At 42.2% G+C, this 27,325-nt stretch overlaps 1 protein-coding gene across 3 annotated transcripts in view; it reads left to right on the top strand.

Moving 5' to 3' along the window:
* Positions 1 to 27,325, top strand: part of LOC141092481 (probable cation-transporting ATPase 13A4) — a 401,167-nt gene that overhangs the window by 329,618 nt on the left and 44,224 nt on the right. For all 3 annotated transcript variants that reach the window (XM_073578652.1, XM_073578653.1, XM_073578651.1), the window contains 5 exons: positions 155 to 241; positions 1,299 to 1,455; positions 15,844 to 15,961; positions 16,090 to 16,214; positions 16,514 to 16,677. In XM_073578652.1, coding sequence (XP_073434753.1) covers positions 155 to 241; positions 1,299 to 1,455; positions 15,844 to 15,961; positions 16,090 to 16,214; positions 16,514 to 16,677 — 651 coding nt within the window. The remainder of the gene's footprint in view (positions 1 to 154; positions 242 to 1,298; positions 1,456 to 15,843; positions 15,962 to 16,089; positions 16,215 to 16,513; positions 16,678 to 27,325) is intronic.

The raw sequence follows: 27,325 nt of genomic DNA, 5'->3' as shown, positions 1-27,325 counted from the left end.
ATTTTGTAAACCTTCTGTTTCATAATTTCTGCTTCCACATTTCTGAATGCTTATTTAAAGTTCATAAAACAATTAGCTTAGCAAAACAAGTGTGTGATGACATCAGCATAGTATATGCTATGTGCATATTAATAATATGTGATCATATGTTTAGGTGTTACAAGATACTGACATAAAACCCAAAGAAGATGAGGACTCGCAGTCATATAAAATTGTTAAACCTGGATTAGATTCTGAAAAGGTAAAATCTCCAGAACGCACCTTGTTCAAACATGTTCCTCTACTGCATATAGTTTAGCAAATGTGCATATAGCAGTGTGATATATAATTGTTTTTTATTTGTAGTTTTATAGTATGTTGATGATTTTATATAAAATGTAATTATTATTTAGATTATTTAAACAATGGTGCAGATTAAAAATTGCAACTGGTAATCGGTATTATTCCTACTAGGAGCCTCGGGGCTTTCAGTCATAGACACGTAGCTTCAGTGATCATGAGCTACTGTTGAAGCCACGCCCTGCACTGACAGCTGTCTCTGCACTGATGCACTGAAGAGCTGGCTGTCAGTCAGTGCCGGGACGTGATTTCAACCTCCTCTCACAATGCATTGAGTGATGACTGAAGCCGCACTGGCTGTATCTCTATGACTGAAAGCCCGAGATTGTGGGAGAAGAATAAAGTTAATTTCCTCTAACTAGCTGGGCTTTCAGTATGGCGGCCGCACAGCTTCAGAACACTATAAACCTGTAGCTTAACCCCATATCTGCAGATTATTGGTATTTTTTGACATCACATGTTACCTTTAAAATAAAAATATAAATTAATTGCAGTGGCTCCTGCAGGATGATATACTTGGAGCATCTTTAGACACTTCCATTTAAATTTACACAACCTGTTGGTGTTCTTTTTTGGTTCCTAAATTTTTTTACAATTTGGCACATCTTAATAAATGTCCCTTTTTAAGCCAACCAATTTACCCTCTATGGGAAGCAACACCCCTCTAAAAATTGATAGCAATCACTCTTTTGGATAAATAATAATATATAATATATTATAACAAATAGGTTGAAGACATTTTCTACCAGAATTAGAAAATCTGCAAATATCTGATTCTGCAATTTACAAATTGTCTATCTGGTCTCATGTCTGAATGCAATTGTTGCATTAACAGATGGGCTAGAATAGCACAGTATACAATATTATTCTACATGTCTAAACATGAACTTAATGGAACAAAGCTGTTATGAAATATAAGAATAATATATTTAGTGACAAAACTGATTAACATCCATCAGGTTCCAGCGGAGGGTATAGCCATACTGCACCAGTTTCCTTTCTCATCCAGCCTACAGCGCATGTCAGTCATTGTTGAGATCATGGGAGAAGATGAATTTCTCATTTTTATGAAAGGAGCTCCGGAAATGGTACAGCAATTTTGTACACCAGACACAGGTATTGTTACAAAAATAAAAATTGAAGCCATTGACATAGTAACATAGTATTTAAGTTCGAAGGGAGACTTTAAGTCCATCCAGTTCAACCCATAGCCTAACATGTTGATCCAGAGAAAGGCAAAAAAAAAACCCCATGCGGCAAACACTAAGCTCCACACTGGGGAAAAAAATTCCTTCCCGACTCCACATTCGGCAATCAGACTGGTTCCCTGGATCATCGCCCTATCAAGGATCTAGTATATATACCCTGTAACAATATACTTTTCAAGAAAGGTATCCAGTCCCTTCTTAAAATTTAGTAGGGAATCACTCATTATAACATCATATGGCAGAGAGTTCCATAGTCTCACTGCTCTTACAGTAAAGAATGTGCATCTGTGATTATGATTAAACCTTCTTTCCTCCAGACGTAGAGGATGTCCCCTTGTCCCGGTCTCAGGTCTAAGAGTAAAAAGATCATTAGAAAGGTCTTTAAACTGTCACCTCATATATTTATACATTGTAATAAGCTCAGCACTAAGCCTTCAATTTTCCAAACTAAATAACCCCAAGTGTAATAACCTGTCTTGGTATTGCAGACCCCCCAGTTCCCTAATAACCTTGGTCGCTCTTCTCTGCACCCGCTCCAGTTCAGCTATGTCTGTCTTATACTCTGGAGACCAGAACTGTACACAGTATTCTAAGTGTGGTCGCACTAGTGACTAGTGAAAATTATGTTCTCCTCATGAGCATCAATGCCTCTTTTAATGCATCCCATTATTTTATTTCCTTTACAGCAGCTGCCTCACCTTGGCCACTAGATGTAAGTTTGTCGTCCACCCATACACCCAGATCCTTTTCAGTGACAGTTTTGCCCAGTGTTTTACAATTAAGCACATAATTATACATCTTATTTCTTCTGACCAAGTGCAAGACCTTACATTTATCCCCATTAAAGCTCCTTTGCCATTTATCAGCCCAAGCTTCTAGTTTACATAATTCCTCCTGTAATATTAAATTGTCCTCCTCTGTATTGATTACCCTGCAGAGTTTAGTGTCATCTGCAAATATTGAGATTCTACTCTCTATGTCCCCTACAAGGTAATTAATAAATATGTTAAAAGAAGCGGGCCCAGCACTGACCCTTATGGTACCCCACTGCTTACCGCGACCCAGTCCGAGTGTGCTCCATAAATAACCATCCTCTGTTTCCTAGTCCTGAGACAGCTCTTAACCCACTTACACATATTTTCCCCTATCCCCATAGTTCTCATTTTATGTATCAACCTTTTGTGTGGCACCATATTAGAAGCTTTTGAAAAGTCTATGTACATCACATCCACTGCGTTTTCTTGGTCCAGTCCAGAACTTACCTCTTCATAGAAGCTTATCAGATTAGTCTGTTAGTCTGACAGGAGAAGTCCCCCGTAAACCCATGTTGATATTAGATCATGAGGTTATTTTTCTTCAGATACTCCAGTATAGTATCTCTTAGAAAATCCTCCAGGATTTTACCCACAGTAGGGGTTAAGCTTACTGGCCTATAATTTCCAAGTTCAGTTTTTGTCCCCTTTTTTTGAAAATTGGCACCACATTTACTATACGCCAGACCCTGTTATTATGGAATCTTTAAGATTAAAAATAATTGACTCTACTTAATTCCTGCAGTACTCAGGGGTTTATCCCATCCGGGCTGATTTATCAACTTTAGTGATTTTTCCTACCGGGTTAAGCAGGTGAAATTTAATGGAGAATTTTTGTTATCACTGATCATGTTATCCGTCATGGGATCGTCTTGTGTAAATACTGTTGAAAAAAGTCATTAAGCATATTGGCTTTTTCCTCATCCACCATTTCACCCAGACTATTTTTAAGGGGTCCAACACTATAATTTTTTAGTGTTACTATTTATGTGGTTAAATAATATATTGGGATTATTTATACTCTCTCTGGCAATGAGTTTCTCTGTCTCAATCTTAGCTGCCTTTATTTGCTTTTTACAGAATTTATTTAATCATCTGTATTTATTTAACGCCTCATCACTACCTACTTGCTTTAATTCTTTAAATGATTTCTTTTTGTCACTTATTGTGCTTTTTACAGCTCTATTTAGTCATAGTGGTTTCCTCCTATTTTAAGCATGTTTAATCCCAATAATACTTGTACAGTATATTGTGCACAGGTCCTATTCAGGATGCTAATAACCGTCTCATCCGTTGGAAATTTGCATTCCTGAAGTTTAGTGTTCTTGCAAACCCCCTTCTACACATCTTATTAAAGGATACATGAAAACTTATTATTTTGTGCTCACTATTACCCAAGTGACCCTCAACCCTTACATTTGATATGCAGTCTGGCCTGTTGGTTAATATTCGGTCTAACAGTATCCCCCCTCATTGACAAAAATCTATTACCTTTTTGGAACTGCAGGTTTCTGTACTCCAATGTATTTCAGGGTAGTTGAAGTCCCCCATAATAATGACTTCTCCTTGAGTTGCTGCTTCATATATTTGCTTTATGAGGATTTTTTCCATTGCGTCTATTATTTTTGGAGACTTATAACAAACCCCTATCAGTAATTTATTATTTTTTCCCCTCCCTTTATGTCCACTGTGAGGGAAAATATCTCAATCGCAGGAGGAATATATTTAGTTATCCCACCTCTGCCACCAATATGTCACGAACTGCAGGGATTTATGTATATCCGACTTTCTAGTTCCGGTTTGGAATTTGCAGCTCTCTGGCAGCCCCCTTACCCTCAGGTCAGTCAGGGAACTACACCTAGGATAAGTAATCTCCAGATGGGCCGCCTGGATGTGTACTGGCTATTAGGCACGCTGCAGCGAGGGAAACATAACTATTCCCAGCCGCAGCCAAGCAATACGCTTATTAAACCTGTTCCGTAACTGCCAGCTTTGCCCAATAAGCCCAGAACACGGCGCCGGCACCAGCTCCTATTACTATGATTAGTGACGGGTCAGGAGCCAACCCAATCAGTAGTGAATTTAGCCTCAGAGGATGTGAAGATACATTAAAGAGCAAGGAGAAACGAAGCTAGATATTTTATAGATTTTACTCCAAAAGAGTAGGCAGTATTTAGAAAAGGTAGAAAAGATATTACAAACGGAGACAATTGAAATATGTACAAATGATTACAAAATAACAGGGATTAAAAGAAGAAAAGCACTTACAATTGATTAAGTCATTTCATGGCAGACCATGCGGTGGGGGGGGGAGGAGCGATACATCAAAGTGCAACACAGAGCCTCTCTGCATCAGGTTTCCAGGGCAACAGTGCTTGCAAAATGAGCTTTCACTATCTTATATCCCCTGGTCGTGACATCACTGAGGTGGGTGGAGCTATCAATGCCTTCCCTGTCTTTCGGGAAAAGAAAGCACAGGGATTCATTTTAAATGTTACTGGATCTTTTTGGGACAAAACAGCTCCTGCACCAATCTCAGAAGTGTCCACCTGTACCTGAAACGGGAGTGAGACATCCGGTTGCCGCAAAACCGGAGCAGAAGTGAACCTCTGCTTCTGCTCCTGAAAGGAAGAAATAGCCTCTTGAGACCAATTCAGCACATCAGCACCCTTCTTAGTCAAATCAGTCAATGGTTTGGCAATACCAGAAAAATTAGCTATAAATTTACGATAAAAATTAGCAAAGCCCAAAAACTTCTGGAGGGCCTTCAAAGAAGTTGGCTGAACCCAATCATAAATGGCCTGTACCTTGGCCGGGTCCATTTCAATAGTTGACGGAGACAAAATAAATCCCAAAAATGAAATCCTCTGTACACCAAAATGGCATTTCGACCCCTTAACATACAGGGAATTCTCCCTCAAAATCCGGAACACAGTCCGAACATGTTCCACATGAGAGTCCCAATCCCTGGAAAAGATCAAAATATCATCCAGGTAGATGATCAAAAATTTATCCACATAAAATATCATTCATGAAGCACTGGAAGACAGAAGGGGCATTAGTGAGCCCAAAAGGCATCACCAGGTACTCAAAATGTCCCTCCAGAGTATTAAACGCCGTCTTCGATTCATCCCCATGCTTAATGCGAATAAGATTATACGCCCCCCCTGAGGTCAAGCTTGGTAAGCCAGCAAGCACCTTTAACTCTGGAGAATAGATCAGAAATCAGGGGTAACGGATACTGATATTTAACAGTAATTTTGTTGAGGGAACCATAGTCAATACAATGCCTTAATGAACCATCTTTCTTGGCCACGAAAAAAAAACCAGCACCCAAGGGTGAAGAGGATGGTCTAATATGACCCTTCTCCAACGACTCCTTAATATAAGATCGCATAGCCTCATGCTCGGGTACAGATAAATTGAAAAGTCGACCCTTGGGAAATTTACCCCCAGGGCTCAGCTCAATTGCACAGTCATAACTCCTATGAGGAGGCAAAGACGCAGACTTATTCTCACTAAATACATCATAAAAATCAGCCAAATAGTCAGGAACATCATGCGACTGGGTAGAGGTGGAGAAAACAGGAGTGTCACTAAGAGCACACTGACAACCCCAACTCACCACAGACACAGATTTCCAATCCAAAACTGGATTATGAATTTGCAACCAGGGAAACCCCAGAACAATGGTATCATGCAAATTATGCAACACCAAAAATCTGCAATTTTCTTGATGGACTGGGGCGACCCGCATTACCACCTGGGTCCAAAACTGAGGTTTATTCTTCGCCAAAGGAGTAGCATCAATACCCCTCAAAGGGAAAGGCGTCCTCAGAGGTGTTATAGGAAACCCACAGCGTTTAGCAAAATCCAAGTCCATCAGGTTCAGAGCCACTCCTGAATCCACAAAAGCCTTAGCGGAAAATGTGGATAGGGTGCAGATCAGAGTAATTGCCAGAAAAAACCTAGGTTGTACACCACCCACAGCAAATGTGTGTGCAAAACGTTTCTCTCGTTTAGGACAGACCGAAATATTATGAGAGGCATCTCCACAGAAAAAACACAGCTTATTACGCCTTCTGAACTCCTGACGTTGCGCCCTAGACAAAACTCTATCACATTGCATAGGTTCAGACATTTGTTCAACAGGTGGCAACATTTCTCTTGTAATTTTACGTTCACGTAAACGCCGATCAACCTGAATGGCTAATGACATAGAATCGTCAGAGGGAACAGGAAATCCCACCATAGTATCTTTTACGGTTTCTGACAAACCCTTCCGAAAGAGAGCTGCCAAGGCACCATCATTCCAGGTAGTAAGGACCGCCCACTTTTGGAATTTTTGACAGTACAACTCTGCAGAGTCCTGACCCTGGCTCAATGCCAACAGGGCTTTTTCAGCTTGATCAATAGCATTAGGTTCATCATACAACAACCCCAAGGCTTGAAAAAATGCATCCACATTAGCTAGAAAAGGATCATCAGGTGTCAAAGAAAACGCCCAATCCTGGGGACCGCCGCACAGCAAAGAGATGACAATTTTAACCTGCTGCGCAGAGCTCCCCAATGAGCTAGGCTTCAAGGCAAGAAATAATTTACAATTATTCTTAAAATTCAAAAATTTAGACCAATCCCCAAAAAACACATCAGGAGTAGGGATCTTTGGTTCAGCAGCATGTGAATGAGTAAGATAGGAGGAAGCGGTCGTGCATACCGAGAAACGTGCGTAGGGGTACACATGTCAGCGCCTGCTACATACCTGGACATGATGGGTATGTTTACCTAGCTTATTTAAGCTTATTTTGACTTTTCCTACAGGGTTTCTTGTTACATGTTACATTACATGCTGTTTACATGGTGTATTGCTGAGTTCTGAACAGACTCAGCTTTAGGATATACTACAGCCAGTGCAGTGAGTGGTGGTTGCTCTTTTTTCCCCCGTTTTTATACAACAGTGATAGACAATTGTGCTAATTGTCACTTTACTTTTCAATATATGGGGGCGACACCATCGATCTCAGCACTGGCTGATTTATACCCAGTCTACCAGCAATTGGCAATGTTACCTTTTACCCGGGTTTAGTGCAATACATAACATTGCCCAGGGGAAGCCTTCCACAAGCGACCTCTGAGCAATATATTTCATCATACACCACTTGGTTGGTGTAATGATTACCTTCAATGCCATTTTACAACCTGTGCTGCACTTTTAATTGTTTGTTCTCTCCCGTCTGATTATATATAAATTGGATTATTACATACGGGAGTCATACAATCAAAAAACCTTTTTTGCAACACTGGCGATCTACATCCAGTGTATTTAATTACCAGCTACTGGCATATGCATTTAGTCACCAACCGGGTTTAATATAATACTTCATATATACAACAAAAAATTCCCTGTGGGTTTTGTTTGGGTATCCATGCCTATCACAGGTCGTCCACTTGTTTTTTCTAGTATCGGGCCTTATGTGATTACCCATTTTATTGTTTTTTTTCACTATCCTGTATCTCTGATGTGTGCCTTCTTTTTGACAAATAAATATATACATGTTTGAAATGGATCTGGATTCTATATTCTCTTCTTTCCAATTTGAATGAGCAAGATAGGTGGAATTTCCCCGCACTTCAGCAGCGAGCTGCTCCACACGATCAGACAATTGCTTAATCTCCATTAAGAAAAAATTCCTCCTACGGCCCCAGAGAAAAAGAGGAAAAAATATACATTAAAAAAAAAAAATTCTGACACTTTTTTTTTTTACAATTCTTTCCTGCTCTTGAGTACCCTAGAATCTTCGGTATGGCTGGTGATTCTGTTATGAATGAGTCACCGGAGGAGGAAAAAACAAAAATACAAGCTAAGTCCAGAAAACCGGAGAGGTTGGTAGCTAGCGGATTGCAGACCCCTGATCCTATTCACAACAACTAACAGTAGCCGTGGAGCGTTCCTACAGTGGTCCTAGACACCTCTTCACAGCCGGAGAACTAAATAAGCCTACAGAAAGAAAGGGGAAATCTAAATTGCCCCAGAGCGGACCCCAAAGCAATAGACAGCCCCCAACATGTATTGTCGGTGAAAACAGATAAAAACACAAACACAGACAGAAAGACAGGCAGAGCAAATGATGGGGCCCAACTAACTAGATAGGAAAGGACATAAAAGATGCTGGCTGCAATCCGCAAAAACCCTACCAAAAATGTCCCAACACGTCTGATAGGAAAAACGGCCCTGAAGTCACTAGACTTCAAAATCCCTATATCATCACTCCGATATATTCTGAAGACAGAGTAAAAGAAATTTAACCGATCAGGGACAAAAATGGAAATTCAGCAGAGCCCCAGCCGGGGCTGGCAGAACACAAAACTAAGCAAATCAGACAAAATCTCATGGAACAATAACAGAGCAAAACTTAGCTTTAGAAGACAGGAACTGAACTGGAGGCCAGAGCTCAGAGCAGAGAAATCACCAGCAACGCTACAGGGCTGCCTTATATCCACTCAGAGATTCCGGATGTCCAATCACAATCCACCTGTTCAGGTGACAGGTTTCTCCCATCCAAATCAGTTTCACCACCTCCTTTCACCAGCAGAGGGAGTTCATCGGACATCAAAGGTGAACGAGAAAATGACCTCACAACACCTCCTCGTTTTACAAATGCCTAATAGCTCATTAGTATCATATCTTGGGGAGGGAACCTTGTATAGTGACGAACAAATTATCATCTTACTCAGCATGGCATTGGCATTCATTTAAGCTCAAACATGGAGTACCTGTATGAACCGGTTAAGCAGGAATCCATTTCTCAGATTCTGCTGTTGCCAGAGCTTAGGCAAAGGCGCTGGAGTGTAGCTTTAACATCTCAGGTCTTAAATATGTAATTTTTATATCCCTGTCACTGAATGGGATAGTTATTCCATCTTTAATAACTCCCACATATAACAAAGGAAGCACATGTTGGACACAGTGAGCTAGTTTCTGCTAATTAACACATCCCTGAGGGAGGGGTAGGAGGGATTTAGTATTGCATGCAGACAAAGTGAAGGGAGTTAGGGAGAGAGAGAGCTCACAGCTGTGACAGGGGGGAAGGGGGGGTCAAGAACCCACAGCGTGTGTCTGTACAGTGTCGTTATTTATACCGTTGTACTGCACTTTGCCATTTACACTGTTAACTCTTTACTTCCCTGAATGGAGTATTCCCCTGTAAATAAACCTGTTAACCCTTGCTCTGCCTCCTGCGCATTGCTGCATCCTGCATTCCTGCAGTTTCTACACTTGGTGTAGTTGGCAGGATGCAGTCTACGGACGCAAAGGTGACAGACCAAGCGGTTGGGGAAGCTCCAAAGGCCAGTATACTGCTGGGGACAATATTGAGCAATCTCTCTATGTTTACTGGAAGTAGCAACATGTTGTAAAGCTCAACTTAGCAGGTCAGGGGAATGATGAGGATGTACCCTATGGCCCCTGCGTTAGAGATTGCCTTGATGGCCCTAGATAGAGAGGCAAGGAACTCTGTCATGCTACGACCCCCCCAGGCATGAGACACCCTTGACAAAGTACTGCAAATACTTGAAGAGATGCATTGAGACCCCACAGACATATTGGGAGTTGCACATGCATCTGTTTAGGCGAATACAAAGAGAGGGGGAGACTGTGAAGCAGTATATGAACGTGTTGCAGAAAATCCACACTGCCATTACTAAGAAAGACAGCTTAGGAGTAGGACCCCCTGACTTAGTGATGCGAGACCAGTTGGTGACAGGCTTGCAAGACGTGTTGTTGAGGCAGGCTTTGCGGGAGCACTTGCAGACAAATCTGCGCATGAGTTTTACTGAAGTGGGGAGCAAAGCGCGCATACAGGAGCAGGAGCAGGGGGTTTCAGCCTTGACAGGGATGCTCCAGCATTGCGGAGTACCCATCCCAAACGAAGAAGAGCCGAAGTGGTCCCGCGAACTACGTCATGCAAAAAATAAGGGAAGAAGTTGAAAGCCTGAGGAAAGCCTTTGATGCCATCTTGAAGCCCAGTATCATACCCGATGTAATTCATGGTGGAGGATAGAAGTTAGAGGATATGTGCGGAGCATCAGAGATACCCCAGCTGTCGCCCTGAAATTTGCTTCCAGGTCATGGAGTGAAGAGCGCTCACAGATGGGATACGCTTCCCACAGACGCCAACGATCCAGAAGGAAGTGCCCACCAGACAGGTGCAGAAGCGAGTGCTGGACATGCTGAAGAGTGGGACACCTGTCCAGAAATTGCCCTATTAGAGACTGATGACGGCGGAGAACTGCTTATCCCACCACATGTCCTGCTAATAGGAGAGATCATCGTCCCTGGATTGAGTGGTATGACAGGAAGAGGAGAGTCCCATCCAGAGCAAGATGGAGCCACAATGTTGGATGCCGAGAAGAGGCGGAGGAGGTGTTATCTGTCCAAGGAGAGATGTCCGCACTGCTCAGACATGTGGAGGCGAGTCTGGTGACACTCCAAGCTGGATCCGAAGGTTCCGTCCATGAATACCAACCCAAAAGGGTACAAGTTCCAAGAGTTCCTGATGATGAGAAAGAAGAGCCACTTATCTTGTCATCTGAAGGGGAAAGTTTTCCACCTGCCAGCTCAAGGGATCCTGATCCACTGGAAGAGTTGCAAGATGCCCCTGAGGTACCTCCGCCAGAAGTAGTAGACTGTGAAGAGGAAGAGGGTCCTGAGACATTACCTCCAGCAACTAAGGATGGTGAAGTGGTAGAGTCTCCCGACCCGCCATATGATAACCTAGAAGAGGAAGAGACCCCGGAGATTGATGCTCTGTGGAACTTGGAAGAACTCCCGCTCTCTGCCACTCCAGCCGAAGTTTAAAGTACCTTTTACCAGCCTTATTGGCAGAAGATGGAGCAGGGGAGGCAGGGGTAACTATTGGCCCTCAGACGTGCATAGTAGAGTGAGAAGAGTTCTCGCCTGTGGAATGGCGAGCTAAAAGAGTGGGGGAATGTAAGTAGGTCGATGGGATCGTGGGTGCCTGCATGCCGGGTCCAGAACCTAAAAGGCTGCATCCTCAGTTCCTGAGGGGAAATCTGAGTGGGGCGGACATTCCCCTGCTGTCTGGGAGAAGCCTGAGTGAGATGGAGCTTCCTGCTGTCCCAAGAGGGTGAGGAGAGTTAAAAAAGTGCATGCAGCAGAGGAGTAGAAGAGGAGGAAAGCGTGTGAAGCACAGCAGTCTGGCGCCGACACAAAGCAGTACAGAGGGCAGCACAAAGAGCAGCGTGCAAAGCGGTGAGTGGCATGCTCTGCTTCCCCCACCTGAGAGGACTGACTTGGCGATGGGCCGTATAGAAGGAGCCTCCATTGCCTGCATAGAGAGCCGTGCAGAGCAGAGCTGTGCCAGCAGAGCAGAGCTGTGCCAGCAGAGAGAGCCATGCCAGCAGAGCAGAGCCGTGCCAGAAGAGAGAGCCATGCAGAGTAGAGCAGAGCCGAGCCGGATGTCACAGCAGTCATAGAGAGGAGTGCTCTGGCTGGGAGTACCAGCGCTAAGCAGTCCAGCATCACCCACCACTAACAGCGGGGACCAGGGAGAGTAGAACGTGTGGTTTGTGTCCAGTGGCAGCCAGAGAGTACCAGGTGCTGGAAACGACATGACTGTGAGTAACGTACATGCGCTGACCAAGAGAGACCACATATAGGACTGTCACTTGCACCCTGACGTGGACACACAATAGTTGTCCTGACCCTTGTGACCTTACTACATCAGTTAAGACAGTTTAGGAGCCACGTTGGGTCCGTAGAGGTCTGTGGCCCATGCCTTTAATAGCCACATCAGTATATGGACAAGGGGTAGTAGAAGGTACCGGAGACCGACCACTGACACCAGAAGACGTAACCAGCGACTACAATACCATGCAGGAGGGGGCGCTGCGCCCATCGTTGCCGGCGCTATTGAGTGCGCAGCAGGAACTGCAGTGTTGGGACTTCCTGATATGCGTGCTACCGAAGTGTCGTTATTTGTACTGTTGTACTGCACTTTGCCATTTTCACTGCTAACTCTTTACCTCCCAGCATGGAGCATTCCCCTGTAAATAAAACTGTTAACCCTTGTTCTGCTTCCTGCGCATTGCTGCGTTCCTTGTTCCTGCAGTTTCTACACCGTCATTTCTAAACAGACTATAGCCTTGTAAATTAACAGCACAGTCATGGCTCTCATCCAGCCATGTCTCAGATATGCCCACCATGTCATAATTATGTTCCAACAGTTAATTCTAATTCCTCCATTTTGTTAGTGAGGCTTCTGGCATTAGTATATATGCACTTTATGTATCTCTCATTACCTCTATTCTTCCCTAAAATCTTAACTGTTCTAACCCCACCCCCATGCCACCCCCAATTTCTTTATTTTTACCCAAGTCACTACCTGCGCTATCTTCCCCTCCTATAAAATGAATACCCTCCCCCAATTCCTAGTATAAACACTCCTACAACCTTCTAGCCATTTTCTCCCCCAGCACAGCTGCACCCTCCCCATTGAGGTGCAGCCTGTCCCTAACGTAGAACCTGTAGCCAACTGAGGAGTCGGCCCAATTCTCCAGGAACCCAAACCCCTGTTTCCTACACCAATTCCTGAGCCATTTATCTCTATAATCTCCCATTGCATCTCTGGCGTGACACATGGTACAGGCAATATTTCAGAGAATGCCACCTTGGAGGTCCTTGCTTTAAGCTTGTGGCCTAATTCCCTGAAATCATCTTTAAGGACTCTCCACCTACCTCTAACTTTGTCATTTGTGCCAAAGTGCACCATGACCACTGGATCCTCACCAGCCCCTCCCAATAATCTGCCAACCCGATCAGCGATGAGTTGGATTCGAGCGCCAGGTAGGCAGCACACTGTTCGACGATCCCTCTCTTTGTGAAAGATTGCCTTATCTGTACCCCTAATAATCGAGTCCCCCACTACCAGCACCTGTATGGCCTGCCCTGCTCTCCTATTTCCCCCCTTACAGGAGCAGACACTGGCTTTCAGAGGACATGTCTTGCTGCAGCAGTGCTACCCCTTTACTGACACCCCCCTCATCTGCCAACTTAGCAAACTTATTGGGGTGTGCCAATTCAAGACTAGCCTCCCTGGCACTCTTCCCTCTACCCCACCTTCTAACTGTCACCCAAGCTAGCTGCCTCACTGTCCTGCAGTTCCTTACTACCATCGTCCCCCACATCCATCCCATTGAGCGTCTGCTCGGTGATCAGCAGACTACTTTTTTATATTTATTCCAAATAAAGGAGATTTAACAGATGTTTTAACCCTAAATTTCTGTATAAATTTTAAGTAGATACCATAAACATAAAACCAAAAAATTCTACTTAAACAAATTTATTAAATATATAATCTTTATTAGATCAAAAAAGACACCAACATTAAAAACAAAAAATAAAAAATCCTACAGAGGAGGCAGGTCATCATGCACAGTTAGACAATATATATAATTTTAGATCCCAAAAGGGAAAAAGGAGGGTTTTTAAATATATCATACAATGTTATATTACATATAGTCAATTTATCCCATCACTTTTTATCATACTATCAAAAATCAATTTATTATATGGCCAAATTTATCATTAGTATAAAGAAACATAAAGTGCATAGTGCATTTTAAATGTAAGGTAATTAGGCCATGATGGTGTGGGGCTAACCAAAAGCTACCCACCTGAATTCATACTGTGTATGTGACCACCGCCGCTTCACACTCCAACGCGCGTTTCACACGTGGTTTCTTCACTCCCTGAAGAAACCACGTGTGAAACGCGCATTGGAGTGTCAGGCGGCGGTGGTCACATACACAGTATGAATTCAGGTGGGTAGTTTTCGGTTAACCCCACACCATCATGGCCTAATTACCTTACATTTAAAATGCACTATGCACTTTATGTTTCTTTATACTAATGATAAATTTGGCCATATAATAAATTGATTTTTGATAGTATGATAAAAAGTGATGGGATAAATTGACTATATGTAATATAACATTGTATGATATATTTAAAAACCCTCCTTTTTCCCTTTTGGGATCTAAAATTATATATATTGTCTAACTGTGCATGATGACCTGCCTCCTCTGTAGGATTTTTTATTTTTTGTTTTTAATGTTGGTGTCTTTTTTGATCTAATAAAGATTATATATTTAATAAATTTGTTTAAGTAGAATTTTTTGGTTTTTCCTTTTTTATATTGTCTATGGATCTCATTCTTGCCAGCTACACATTTAGATCCAGTATCTGGGCTTCCAAATGCACAACATGCTCACATCTCGCACAGCAGTATGCACCCTCGACTGAGTGCTCAAGGAATGAATACATGTGGAAAGATGTACACTGGATGGCATTGCTAATAATGGAGCTGATTTCCTAATGGGGATTGCACCAGACAGAAATGTTAAGTAAAAAGAAATATAAAGTATTTAAAAAATACAAACAATAACTAAGTAATTTCTCCCTTGGAAACTCCTTGAATCCAAAGTCACTGAATCACAAGTCTCACACTTACCAACGTTCGTACTTACGCTCCAGTCACACTCAGCTCGTTCACACTCGCTAAAGCAGAAGGTTTAAAGAGATTTTCTCCCCTTCTGCAGCTCAATGCACTTCCAAAAAGACATCTTTAAATACATTTTTTGTAGTTTATGTATTTTTAATAAAATGAATTTAGCTTGTATAGAATCCAAGAATATACTGTACACTACTCTTAAAAGTAGAAAGTTTAGTCCAGCATCGGGAAGATTAAAAAACCCTATTTTATTAGTAAAATTTACTAAAATCCAAAGGTTCAAAAGGTGCAGGCTTTTTACTGATTACATGATTCAAGCTTTTCCTTTGCCATTCACAGCAACTAGCCTAGCTCAAGAGATGAACTAAAATACAGGTTGTGTCTAATTACAATTGCATCATAGATCTCACCCATTTAACACATGATTAAAATGAAAGAATCAATGAAAATAGGTAAAACTATTTTTATGGAAAAAAAAACAATAAATATGCAAAATGTAATAATTGGTATGATTTCCCTATGTCTTAAAACATTCTCTCTCTCTCATTATTCTGGCATTTGGCAAATATTAATAATTATGGTAATCCTGATTGACCTAACACAGGAAAGAATTGTTCTGATTTCATGACAGATATTGAGTAAAACATGTATATGTTTCTTTTTATATAGTGTATGTAAACTTCTGGTTTCAGCTGTATATAGCTCTCAGTTTAATAAATTCAATAAATCAAAATTCGTATTTTTACCAATTCTGTATAGATAAATATAATACAAAATTATTGCATGAATTATGTATTGATCTTCAACATGAACTGTGCAGGCCAATCAAGATCAGATATCATTGTGTAGAAATAACATTAGGACTGTGACAGTACAAATTAGTATATGTCAAAATTGATCAGATATACTATCTTTAATGTTAATAACTAAAAAAATATATTTTTTGTTGTACAGTGCCACAAAATTACTGCAGAGAACTTGAACATTATACTTTACAAGGTTTCCGAGTGATTGCTCTGGCATATAAGAAGCTAGCTACAAATAATGCCCAGATCATAGAAAGTTTAGAAAGGTAAAGTAATACAATGCGTGTAATTATAAGCTTTTTACATTTGTTGGAAATGATCATCGTCTTAACATGTTATCAGTATATTCCATATCATTTTATATATTTACTTATTCATTCTTATGTTTTCTTAGGGAAGAAGTAGAGTCTGATTTAGTGTTTCTTGGATTTCTTGTGATGGAAAATAAATTAAAACCTGAGACAAAACCGGTGATTCAGGAACTTACGGAAGCCAAAATAAGGACTGTCATGATAACTGGTATATTTGTATATTACTACTACAAATCTAATAAAGAAATATTATAAAAGTGGCTTATTATTTTATGTGATTGGCTTGTAGAAGTGTCACTGTGATGCCACTGAATATTACATTATTGATATTTGTCAATTGTTCGATGTGTTATCTACTAAAGCAAATAATATAGAACTAAAAAATATGATTAATTTATATTCTCTGGATTACATTCAAACCATGCTCTTTTGGCTAAATGATTACAGTACATCAGCAGAGAAAAGAGCTAGCAGGACATTTTATTTACTTGCATTTGTTTTTCCTAGGTGACAACCTCCAGACTGCTTGTACTATTGGGAAAGCTTCAGGGATGATTCCTCCAGGGAGTGAGTTAATTGTCATAGAAGCCAATGCTCCAGAAGAAAGTTCTCCTGCATCAATTACTTGGGGAAGTAGTGAGAAGATCCAAGACAAGAGTAATACTCCACAGGTATGGTCCAGTATTTTAAATTTTCACTTATTCGCATACCAATAAAGTCCCAAAGTCTTCTCACAGAATTGACAACACTTATAATTGGGAGTAGTTACTATAGAGATGAGCGAACATTTCAATGTTCAGTATGGATTACGTTCGCCAGATTTGCAATATTCGCTAATTAATTTGTCAAACATTCACCAAACATTACCGAACGACATTCACATCAATAGGAGGCAAAAACAAACGTATGCACAACACCTTAGAACGGCCTCAACTGCTGCCAAAACACATCAGATGAGGAACAGACATGAGAAAAATGGCCTCAATTCACCCACTGTACAAATTGTAGCATGGAGCAATCAGCCAGGCATGAGGTATAGGGGTCTGGGACAGTATTTACAGCTTTCCAATAAACGTCACAGTAAGACGAGGTGGGTGAGGTATCGGTGTAGGGCCACTTTGCTGGGAGCTCTGATACCACATGCAACACCTCTATCTGCTTTTATGCTGAGCCACACTTAGGTTCACAATTATCAGTTTTGTAGACTATCATTGTCAGAAAAATTTAAGGATAGCAACACGGGTAGTTGAGCCCATGGAAGTGGAGGCCTGATGGTCTCAGAGGCCTACTGCCACAAGCAACATACATGAAGGAGACATAACCAGGAGTGTTCACATTTCTAAAAATTATTGGCAGACACCACCAAAGTGGCATCAATTTCACCATAGTAAAAAAAAGTTCAATAGGGATCGACCGGTCTTTCACTACACCCAATCCAGCAGATGGACATCCTACAAGGAGTGTTCTCATTTAAAGAAATGAGGGCCTTACACCACAGAAGTGGCATCAATTTTAGCACAGTAGAAATAGTAGAACAGGGACTGACAGTTCCTCCACTACACCCAATCCAGCAGATGGACACCCAACTAAGAGTGTTCACATTTCCAAAAATGATTGGCACACACCACAAAAAGTGGCATCAATTTCACCACAGTAGAAATAGTGTAATAGGGACCAACAGGTCTTTCACTACATCCATAGTGAAAAGTAACTTGGCACTCAACTTAAGAGTCCATAGAAGAAAATTTTATTATGCAGTCTGCAAAACGCTTCGGCCTACATGGCCTTCATCAGTCTGCGATAAACCATAAACATAAGCATACAGTGAATATGTCCTGTTCATAATATGTAAAAATCATATAATTCACGAACGTGATAATAATTACAATAGTATGGTAAAAAACATTATCAAGACAAAAAAAAATAACAAAAAAATAAATACAGTAAAATAACCATATGTGCGGAGAACCAGATGGGAAGACTGAAAAAAGAAAAAGAAAAAGAAAACGAATAATGAACCTACCCGACTGCTTAAAAGTATTGTGGAGAAATGGGGAACAAGCGTGAGTTCCTACTGGAAATGAAACGTAGGATCATGTAAGTATGTAGGAAAATAAATGTTATAAAAAAAAAAAAAGAAATATATATATATACAGTGCCTACAAGTAGTATTCAACCCCCTGCAGATTTAGCAGGTTTGATAAGATGCAAATAAGTTAGAGCCTTCAAACTTCACACAAGAGCAGGATTTATTAACAGATGCATAAATCTTACAAACCAAAAAGTTTTGTTGCTCAGTTAAATGTTAAAAAATTTTAAACATACAAGTGTGGGTCAATTATAATTCAACCCCTAAGTTTAATATTTTGTGGAATAACCCTTGTTGGCAATTACAGCTAATAATCGTCTTTTATAAGACCTGATCAGGCCGGCACAGGTCTCTGGAGTTATCTTGGCCCACTCCTCCATGCAGATCTTCTCCAAGTTATCTAGGTTCTTTGGGTGTCTCATGTGGACTTTAATCTTGAGCTCCTTCCACAAGTTTTCAATTGGGTTAAGGTCAGGAGACTGACTAGGCCACTCCAACACCTTGATTTTTTGCCTCTTGAACCAGGCCTTGGTTTTCTTGGCTGTGTGCTTTGGGTTGTTGTCTTGTTGGAAGATGAAATGACGACCCATCTTAAGATCCTTGATGGAGGAGCGGAGGTTCTTGGCCAAAATCTCCAGGTAGACCGTGCTATCCATCTTCCCATGGATGCGGACCAGATGGCCAGGCCCCTTGGCTGAGAAACAGCCCCACAGCATGATGCTGCCACCACCATGCTTGACTGTAGGGATGGTATTCTTGGGGTCGTATGCAGTGCCATCCAGTCTCCAAACGTCACGTGTGTGGTTGGCACCAAAGATCTCGATCTTGGTCTCATCAGACCAGAGAACCTTGAACCAGTCTGTCTCAGAGTCCTCCAAGTGATCATGAGCAAACTGTAGACGAGCCTTGACATGACGCTTTGAAAGTAAAGGTACCTTACGGGCTCGTCTGGAACGGAGACCATTGCGGTGGAGTACGTTACTTATGGTATTGACTGAAACCAATGTCCCCACTGCCATGAGATCTTCCCGGAGCTCCTTCCTTGTTGTCCTTGGGTTAGCCTTGACTCTTCGGACAAGCCTGGCCTCGGCACGGGAGGAAACTTTCAAAGGCTGTCCAGGCCGTGGAAGGCTAACAGTAGTTCCATAAGCCTTCCACTTCCGGATGATGCTCCCAACAGTGGAGACAGGTAGGCCCAACTCCTTGGAAAGGGTTTTGTACCCCTTGCCAGCCTTGTGACCCTCCACGATCTTGTCTCTGATGGCCTTGGAATGCTCCTTTGTCTTTCCCATGTTGACCATGTATGAGTGCTGTTGACAAGTTTGGGGAGGGTCTTAAATAGTCAGAAAAGGCTGGAAAAAGAGATAATTAATCCAAACATGTGAAGCTCATTGTTCTTTGTGCCTGAAATACTTCTTAATACTTTAGGGGAACCAAACAGAATTCTGGTGGTTTGAGGGGTTGAATAACAAATGACCCTCTGAATAAACTTTTCACAATTTAAAAAAAAATTAAACAAAGAAATAACATTCTTTTTTGCTGCAGTGCATTTCACACTTCCAGGCTGATCTACAGTCCAAATGTCACAATGCCAAGTTAATTCCGAATGTGTAAACCTGCTAAATCTGCAGGGGGTTGAATACTACTTGTAGGCACTGTATATATATATATATATATATATATATATGTTAGCAAAAATACCTGTAATGGAAAACTTGAAGGTGAGCTGTCCGGCTCCCTAGTATCATAAATTAATTCAGAATAGTTGTAGGAAGAACCTTGTGAGGCCACAAATAAGATAGTCAATATTAGAACCCCAAAATTAGGAGGTGACTTGTCCGTGAGAGTGAAAAGTGGTACATGAGGATACCTGTTACGTTGAAAAGGAGGCTTGTTACCAGTTTCTCTGTTAGAATTTCATTTAGATAATGTAGATTACTATATGTTCGAAGATAATTTTTATCTTCAAACCAGAGGTACAGTAATGGGATCCAATATGGCGCCTCCTTGTGGCAATAGCTCTATGGCTATCTTTGAAGAAGAAATAGTCTACACCAACCCACTTTTCCACGCACATTGTTCCATATGGAAACGATACATCGATGATGTATTCTGCATTTGGACGGGTCCTCTAGAGACCCTAACATCCTTTCTTGAATTCCTTAACACAACAAGTTAGTTTCTTAGATACCATGGTCATAAAAGACGGCAGAGGTATATTAAGCACTGACCTATTCACCAAAGCTACAGATCGCAGCAGCCTTCTGCATTTCACTAGTCTACACCCACCAGCCGTCAAGAAAGCTATTCCCAAATCACAGTTCAAAAGAGTACAAAGAATAGTTTCTGACTCAGACAAATGTGAACTGCAGATCCAACAGATGCAATCAAAATTTAGGGAACGTGGCTATCCACATACTATTTTGACAGGCGTATTAAACGCAGAAGCTACATAACAATCACAAGTGAAGGAACGGGTACTTTTCGTTCACACTTACCATCCGTATGTCAATGTTCTGCACAAAACTATAAGGAAATATTGGGGTTTATTATCTTCTGCTCACCTGGACATTCCAGAATTCCGTGATTCATTTCTTCCCTGTTTCAAAAGACCAAATAACATAAAGGATTCACTCATTAGAGCTGACATTGGTCCGGTCAAAAAGACCACTACACAGAGATTTCTACATACTCCTAAGACAGGTACTTACCCCTGTCTTCAATGCCATCAATGTAACAATGTTCAGAAAAGCGGCTCATTCTTCCATCCACATTCGAGTAAAATGTATCCGATTAAGGATTTCGCTACTTGTGACACTAGCTATGTAATCTATTTGATCAAGAGCCCCTGCGGACTTCTCTATGTAGGAGAAACTACCCAGGCCATCAAGGACAGGATAAGCAAACACAAGTCCACAATTAGGTGCAAAAATTTGTTTCTTCCTTTGCCCCATCATTTTCATGAATTTGGACATAATGTGTCCCAATTAAAATTTCAAGTCATTGAACATGTCCCAGCCCGTAGACATGGGGTGACCGAATTAAAATATTAAAGAGACGGGAATCCTTCTGGATTCATGAGTTACAGACTTTAACCCCTATGAGCTTAAACAGGGACTACGACTTATTATCTATCATGTAGGTGTTAGGGACTGCGGAATGCACCAAATATAAATAATAGAAGGTGCGTTCGCCGCCCGGGGTCCACCGTGCGGTAGATGATAAGACCGCTGCTGGACAATGGCAGATATACCAAGAGATGAAGTACCGCGTTCGGGTGTTTTTTGTTGATACTTTTTTTTGCAAAAAAATTTACGCAAAGCAATACCGGCAGCACCTTTCTGAACCCTGCTCATGAAGGTATTGTTCACATGTTCAGGTTTTAAATATATTAGATAGGACTGCTCCGAAAAGGGTTACCGTGACATGGTGGAGTGGCTTAGCGTACATTTTTTTGCAAAAAAAACGTATCAACAAAATACCCTGGTTTTGCTAACATCTTTTACTAACACTTGCTGCTTACTGTTACATATATTTTACAACAGAGTATTTATGCACGTTTGTCAAACTGTATTTTTTCTGTGTTTTAGTTCTTGGGTGGTGTGAACAGGGTCTTACTGACCTATTCATTTTCTGTGCATGTGTCATGTGTTCTGAATCTAACATAACTACAGGTAAAAGCGCTCCCTGATTTACATCACTCTCTTTATATGTATGTTTCACTTTATTCTCACTGTATTCATTTATCTACATGAAATTCCAACAGAGAAACTGGTAGCAAGCCTCCTTTTCAACGTAACAGGTATCCTCATGTGCCACTTTTCACTCTCACGGACAAGTCACCTCCTAATTTTGGGGTTCTAATATTGACTATCTTATTTGTGGCCTCACAAGGTTCTTCCTACAACTATTCTGAATTAATATATGATACTAGGGAGCCGGACAGCTCACCTACAAGTTTTCCATTACAGGTATTTTTGCTTACATATATATATATATATATATATATATATATATGTATATATATATATCTTTTTTTTTTATAACATTTATTTTCCTACATACTTACATGATCCTACGTTGTATTTCCAGTAGGAACTCACGCTTGATCCCCATTTCTCCACAATACTTGTAAGCAGTCGGGTAGGTTCATTATTCGTTTTCTTTTTCATTTTTCAGTCTTCCCATCTGGTCCTCTGCACATATGGTTATTTTACTGTATTTATTTTTTTGTTATTATTTTTTCATCTTGATAATGTTTTTTACCATACTATTGTAATTATTATCACGTTCGTGAATTATATGGTTTTTACATATTATGAACAGGACTAGAGTTGAGCGAAACGGGTCGAAAAATGTCAAAAGTCCCCGACTTTTGGTAAAGTCAGGTTTCATGAAACGAAACCCGACCCTAGGGTGAGGTCGGCCACGAGCTCGGCGACTTTAGCGCCAAAGTCGCGTTTCAAAAGTTTGTTTTCCGCCCTTTTTCAGCCAATCAGGATCCACGGACACTGTGGGCAACGTGATGACATAGGCAGGGGTCACCACCATCTTTCAGAAGGGCATGCAAGTGATTGGCTTGCTTTGGGGAGCATCACAGGGGGTATAAAAGGGCATGCACGCCGACCGCCATGTTACTCATGCTGATCTCAGAATAGGGAGAGCTGCTGCTGCTGCTGATTCTGTAGGGAGAGCGTTAGGCAGGGAAGAAGACACCAAAAACTGCTTCTGCTGCTAGCGATTTTGCCTGTACAACACACCAGTCACTGTGTGTGCAGTGCAAGGGGAGGCTATATTGTGGTGGATCAGCGGTGTTGGTTGTTAGGCTGCCTTATAAGGCTTCCTGATAGCTGCATTGCTGTTTTCCCACTGCTCTGCAAACTGCTTTTTTAAAAGCAATCCAATTTTTTTTTTGTCCTGGTGAGGTACTGAGCGTGCATTTTTTCACACCATACAGCAGTGTACGCTCCTCACACAGTACCATGTAACGGCTATTATCACGGCCACAGTGAAGCTATCTGTGTGTGACTCTGTAAGAATAAGTCGAGGACATGTTCCGTTCTTACAGACCTCCACCTTCTAGTTTTGTCTGTTTTTCAAACAGTTACGTATATTTGCTGTTTGATCACATTCAAAACTATAGAGAGACAGCGTGTGTCAGTCCGCATACTTAAAAAACACGGAGCTTGACAATTTTACAGACACCGGACAGCGGTGTACGTGCACGCTCCTCTCTCAGTAGCGTGTAACGGCTGTTATCACGGCCACAGTGAAGCTATCTGTGTGTGACTCTGTAAGAATAAGTCGAGGACATGTAACGTTCTTACAGACCTCCACCTTCTAGTTTTGTCTGTTTTTCAAACAGTTAAGTATATTTGCTGTTTGATCACATTCAAAACTATAGAGAGACAGCGTGTGTCAGTCCGTATACTTAAAAAACACGGAGCTTGACAATTTTACGGACACCGGACAGCGGTGTACGTGCACGCTCCTCTCTCAGTACCGTGTAACGGCTGTTATCACGGCCACAGTGAAGCTATCTGTGTGTGACTCTGTAAGAATAAGTTGAGGACATGTTCCGTTTTTACAGACCTACACTCTAGGGAGATTCCTATTCTGCCCAATTCTATATACACCTTGTAGTTTGTCATATACTAGCCAATTTCTGCCTGTGACATAGCGGTGTGATATTCACTGGGCCTCACACAATCGAACAGTGTCCACAAGTGTGTTCAGAAATTCTACATCTCCCCTGTCCTATAGTGACATTTTTCACACCTACGACATTGAGCCTGTGACATAGCGGTGTGATATTCTCTGGGCCTCACAAAATCCAACAGTGTCCACAAGTGTGTTCAGAAATTCTACATACCCCTGTCCTATAGTGACATTTTTCACACCTGCGACTTTGAGCCTGTGACATAGCGGTGTGATATTCACTGGGCCTCACACAATCCAACAGTGTCCACAAGTGTGTTCAGAAATTCTACATCTCCCCTGTCCTATAGTGACATTTTTCACACCTGCGACATTGAACCTGTGACATAGCGGTGTGATATTCACTGGGCCTCACACAATCCAACAGTGTCCACAAGTGTGTTCAGAAATTCTACATCTCCCCTGTCCTATAGTGACATTTTTCACACCTGCGACATTGAGCCTGTGACATAGCGGTGTGATATTCACTGGGCCTCACACAATCCAACAGTGTCCACAAGTGTGTTCAGAAATTCTACATCTCCCCTGTTCTATATACACCTTGTACCTTGTTTTACATTACTATATAGTTTGTGGGATTTTGTGTACATTTTTACCAAAAATGAGGAAGGCTGGTGGAAGAGGCCGAGCAATTCTCCCCAGTACTATATACACCTTGTACCTTGTTTTACAGTACCAGAGAGTTGGTGTAAATTTGGGTAAATTTTTCCAAAAAATGAGATGTGGTGGAAGAGTCCGTGGAAGTGGGCGGGGGTTGCCAGCTGGTAATGATGGTGTTGGTGGTGTATCTGATGGTAGTGGCAAAAGCAAAATAGGACCGAATGCAGGACGTGTTGAGCCTGCGTCATTGTCTGGCTACACAAGGCCTCGAAGGCTTAGTTTTCTAGGAGGTGGCAAACCGCTTTTAAAGCCAGAGCTTCAGGAAAAAGTTTTGGCTTACATTGCTGACTCATCCTCCAGCTCTATCGCCTCCTCTTCTTCAGTTGTAAAAAGTAAAAGCACTGAGTCGTCATTGGAGGCTCATGTTCATGAACCACACCTTTCCTTGTGTCCTTCACCCCAACCAAGATTGAAGGATAACGCAGGCCATACTACTGATTACTCCATGGAGCTTTTTTCACATACCATGCCTGGATTATCAAGTGAAATGGTGAATTACCCAGGCCAAGATGAATCTGACATGGAGTGCACTGATGCACAGCCACTGATAGATGATTCTGCTGGTACATTCACTGTTATGATTGAGTCACCGTAGGAGGCAAAAACAGAAATGCTAGCTAAGTCCAGAAAACCAGAGAAGTTGGCAGCTATCGGATTGCAGACCCCTGAACCTATCAACACAACTAGCAGTAGCCGAGGGGGGTTCCTACGATGCCCTAGACCCCTCGATCACAGCCGGAGGACTATATAGCCTGAAGACAGAAAGGGAAATCTAAACTGCCCCAGAGCAGACCCCAAAGCAAAAGGCAGCCCCCAACATATAATGACGGTGAAGCAAGAAGAAAGAACACTAACACAGACAGAAAGATAGACTGAGCAAAGACGGGGCCCAAGCTAACTAGATAGGAAAGGACAGGATGGCTGCTGTCTGCAATCCGTGAAAAACCCTATGAAAGTAAGAGCCAACAGACTGACAGGGAAAAAGGCCCTGAAGACGCTAGGCTTCAAAAAAGCTATGTCAGTACTCAGGAATATTCTGAAGACAGAGCAACCGGCAAAAGGAGATTCAGCTCACCCCAGCAGGGAATGGCAGAATCCAGAAAAGCAAGGAAAACAAAAACAAAACACAAATGCTAACAGGCAAAGCAGAAAAATTAGCTTTAGAGGAGCAGGAATCAGACTGGTCTCCTAGAAGTCCACAGAGAAATCACCCGCAGGGCAGAAGGGCGTCGGCAGCCTTATATCCAGTCCATGACTCCACTCAGCCAGTCATCATCATTAGGCTCAGGTGCCTGATAATCAGGCTCATTACCTTCCTTTACCAGAATAGGGAGTTCACCAGACCTCAGTGAAGAAGGGGAAAATAAACTCACAGCAATTCACTCTGAGCACTACATTGTCCGCGCAGTGTAATGAGCCAGATTCTAACCCTGATGAGACTCAGGTGCCCCTTCCCGCATACCATACCATCATACATGGTGACACAGAGGAAGGTGCACATGACATTGAAGAGAAGGTGATGGATGACCCAGTTGTTGACCCAGATTGGCATCGATTGGGGGAAGAGGGTGCTGCTTCCAATAGCTCAGATGAGGAGGAGGAGCATCCACAGCAGACATCGACATCGCAACAGCTGTTATCTGGCAGGCCCGGAGCACTCCAAAGACAGGTTCCAAAAATCAAAAGAGTTGCTGGACAGCTTGTCCAGATGGTCAAAATAGCACAGCGTGCTAGGCCACAAAATGTCTTCCAAAGTAGGAAGAGTGCAGTGTGGCACTTTTTTGAACAAAATCCTCATGATCAGGCCAAGGTTATCTGTAAGAAGTGCGCAAAGACCTTTAGCTGAGGGAAAAATCTGAAAAATTTGAATACCAGTTGCATGCTTAGACATTTAACCAGCATGCACTTGCAAGCGAGGACACAACACCAAACTCAAGTACCACATGTGCAACTGATCACAAAGAAGGTAGTCAGCAACGCTACATTGTTTCCCCCACTGTAAGCCCACTGGTTACCGCAGCAGCAAATGTTGAGGTGTCGTTGCAAGCCAAAGCAGTCAGGGAATTCCACTGTTATATCAACGAAAGACTAAATCTAGGTCATCAGAAAGAACACCAACTCCATCACCATCATCAACCCTCTCTCAGTCTCTCATCCGCGTACACTGGGTTTGAACGCCCACATTGCCAAACTAATCTCGTTAGAGATGATGCCCTATCGGTTGGTGGAAAGCGCAGCTTTCCGCGAACTCATGGCCTATGCAGTACCACGCTATGACCTACCCAGTCACCACTTCTTCTCTCACAAAGCCATCCCAGCCCTCCACCATCATGTGAAAGACCGCATTGTCCATGCACTCAAGCAGTCAGTGAGTGGAAAGGTGCACCTCACAACAGATGCATGGTCCAGTCGGCATGGCCAGGGCCGTTACGTGTCCATCACAGCGCATTGGGTTAATGTGGTGGATGCAGGGTCCACAGGGGACAGCGGTGGTGGGACAGTGCTGCCTAGTCCACGGAATAGGAACAGTTGGCTGTAGGCGTTCGACCCTCCTCCTCCTCCTTCTCCAGAAGCGAAAGCTCGTCCACAGAGCGCAGTCATACGAGCACTCCATCTGCAGCTGCCACTTTTGCACACGAGGTGTCCCCCTATCGAGCAGCTAGTGGAAAGCGTCAGCAGGCTGTGTTGCAGATGATGTGTTTGGGTGACAGACACACCGCGGAGGTGCTGGCCGAGTACTTTCAGCGACAAACTGAGTCATGGCTGGGCAGCATACATCTTGAGACAGGCAAGGTAGTTAGTGATAACGGCCGTAATTTTGTGGCAGCCATAGCCCTTTCAAAACTCAGCCA

This window comes from Dendrobates tinctorius, unplaced genomic scaffold, assembly GCF_039654945.1.
Source record: "Dendrobates tinctorius isolate UK_male_01 unplaced genomic scaffold, ASM3965494v1 ptg000060l, whole genome shotgun sequence".
NCBI lineage: Eukaryota > Metazoa > Chordata > Amphibia > Anura > Dendrobatidae > Dendrobates > Dendrobates tinctorius.
Note: the sequence above shows the minus strand (reverse complement) of the source record. Positions and strands in the feature narration are given on the sequence as shown.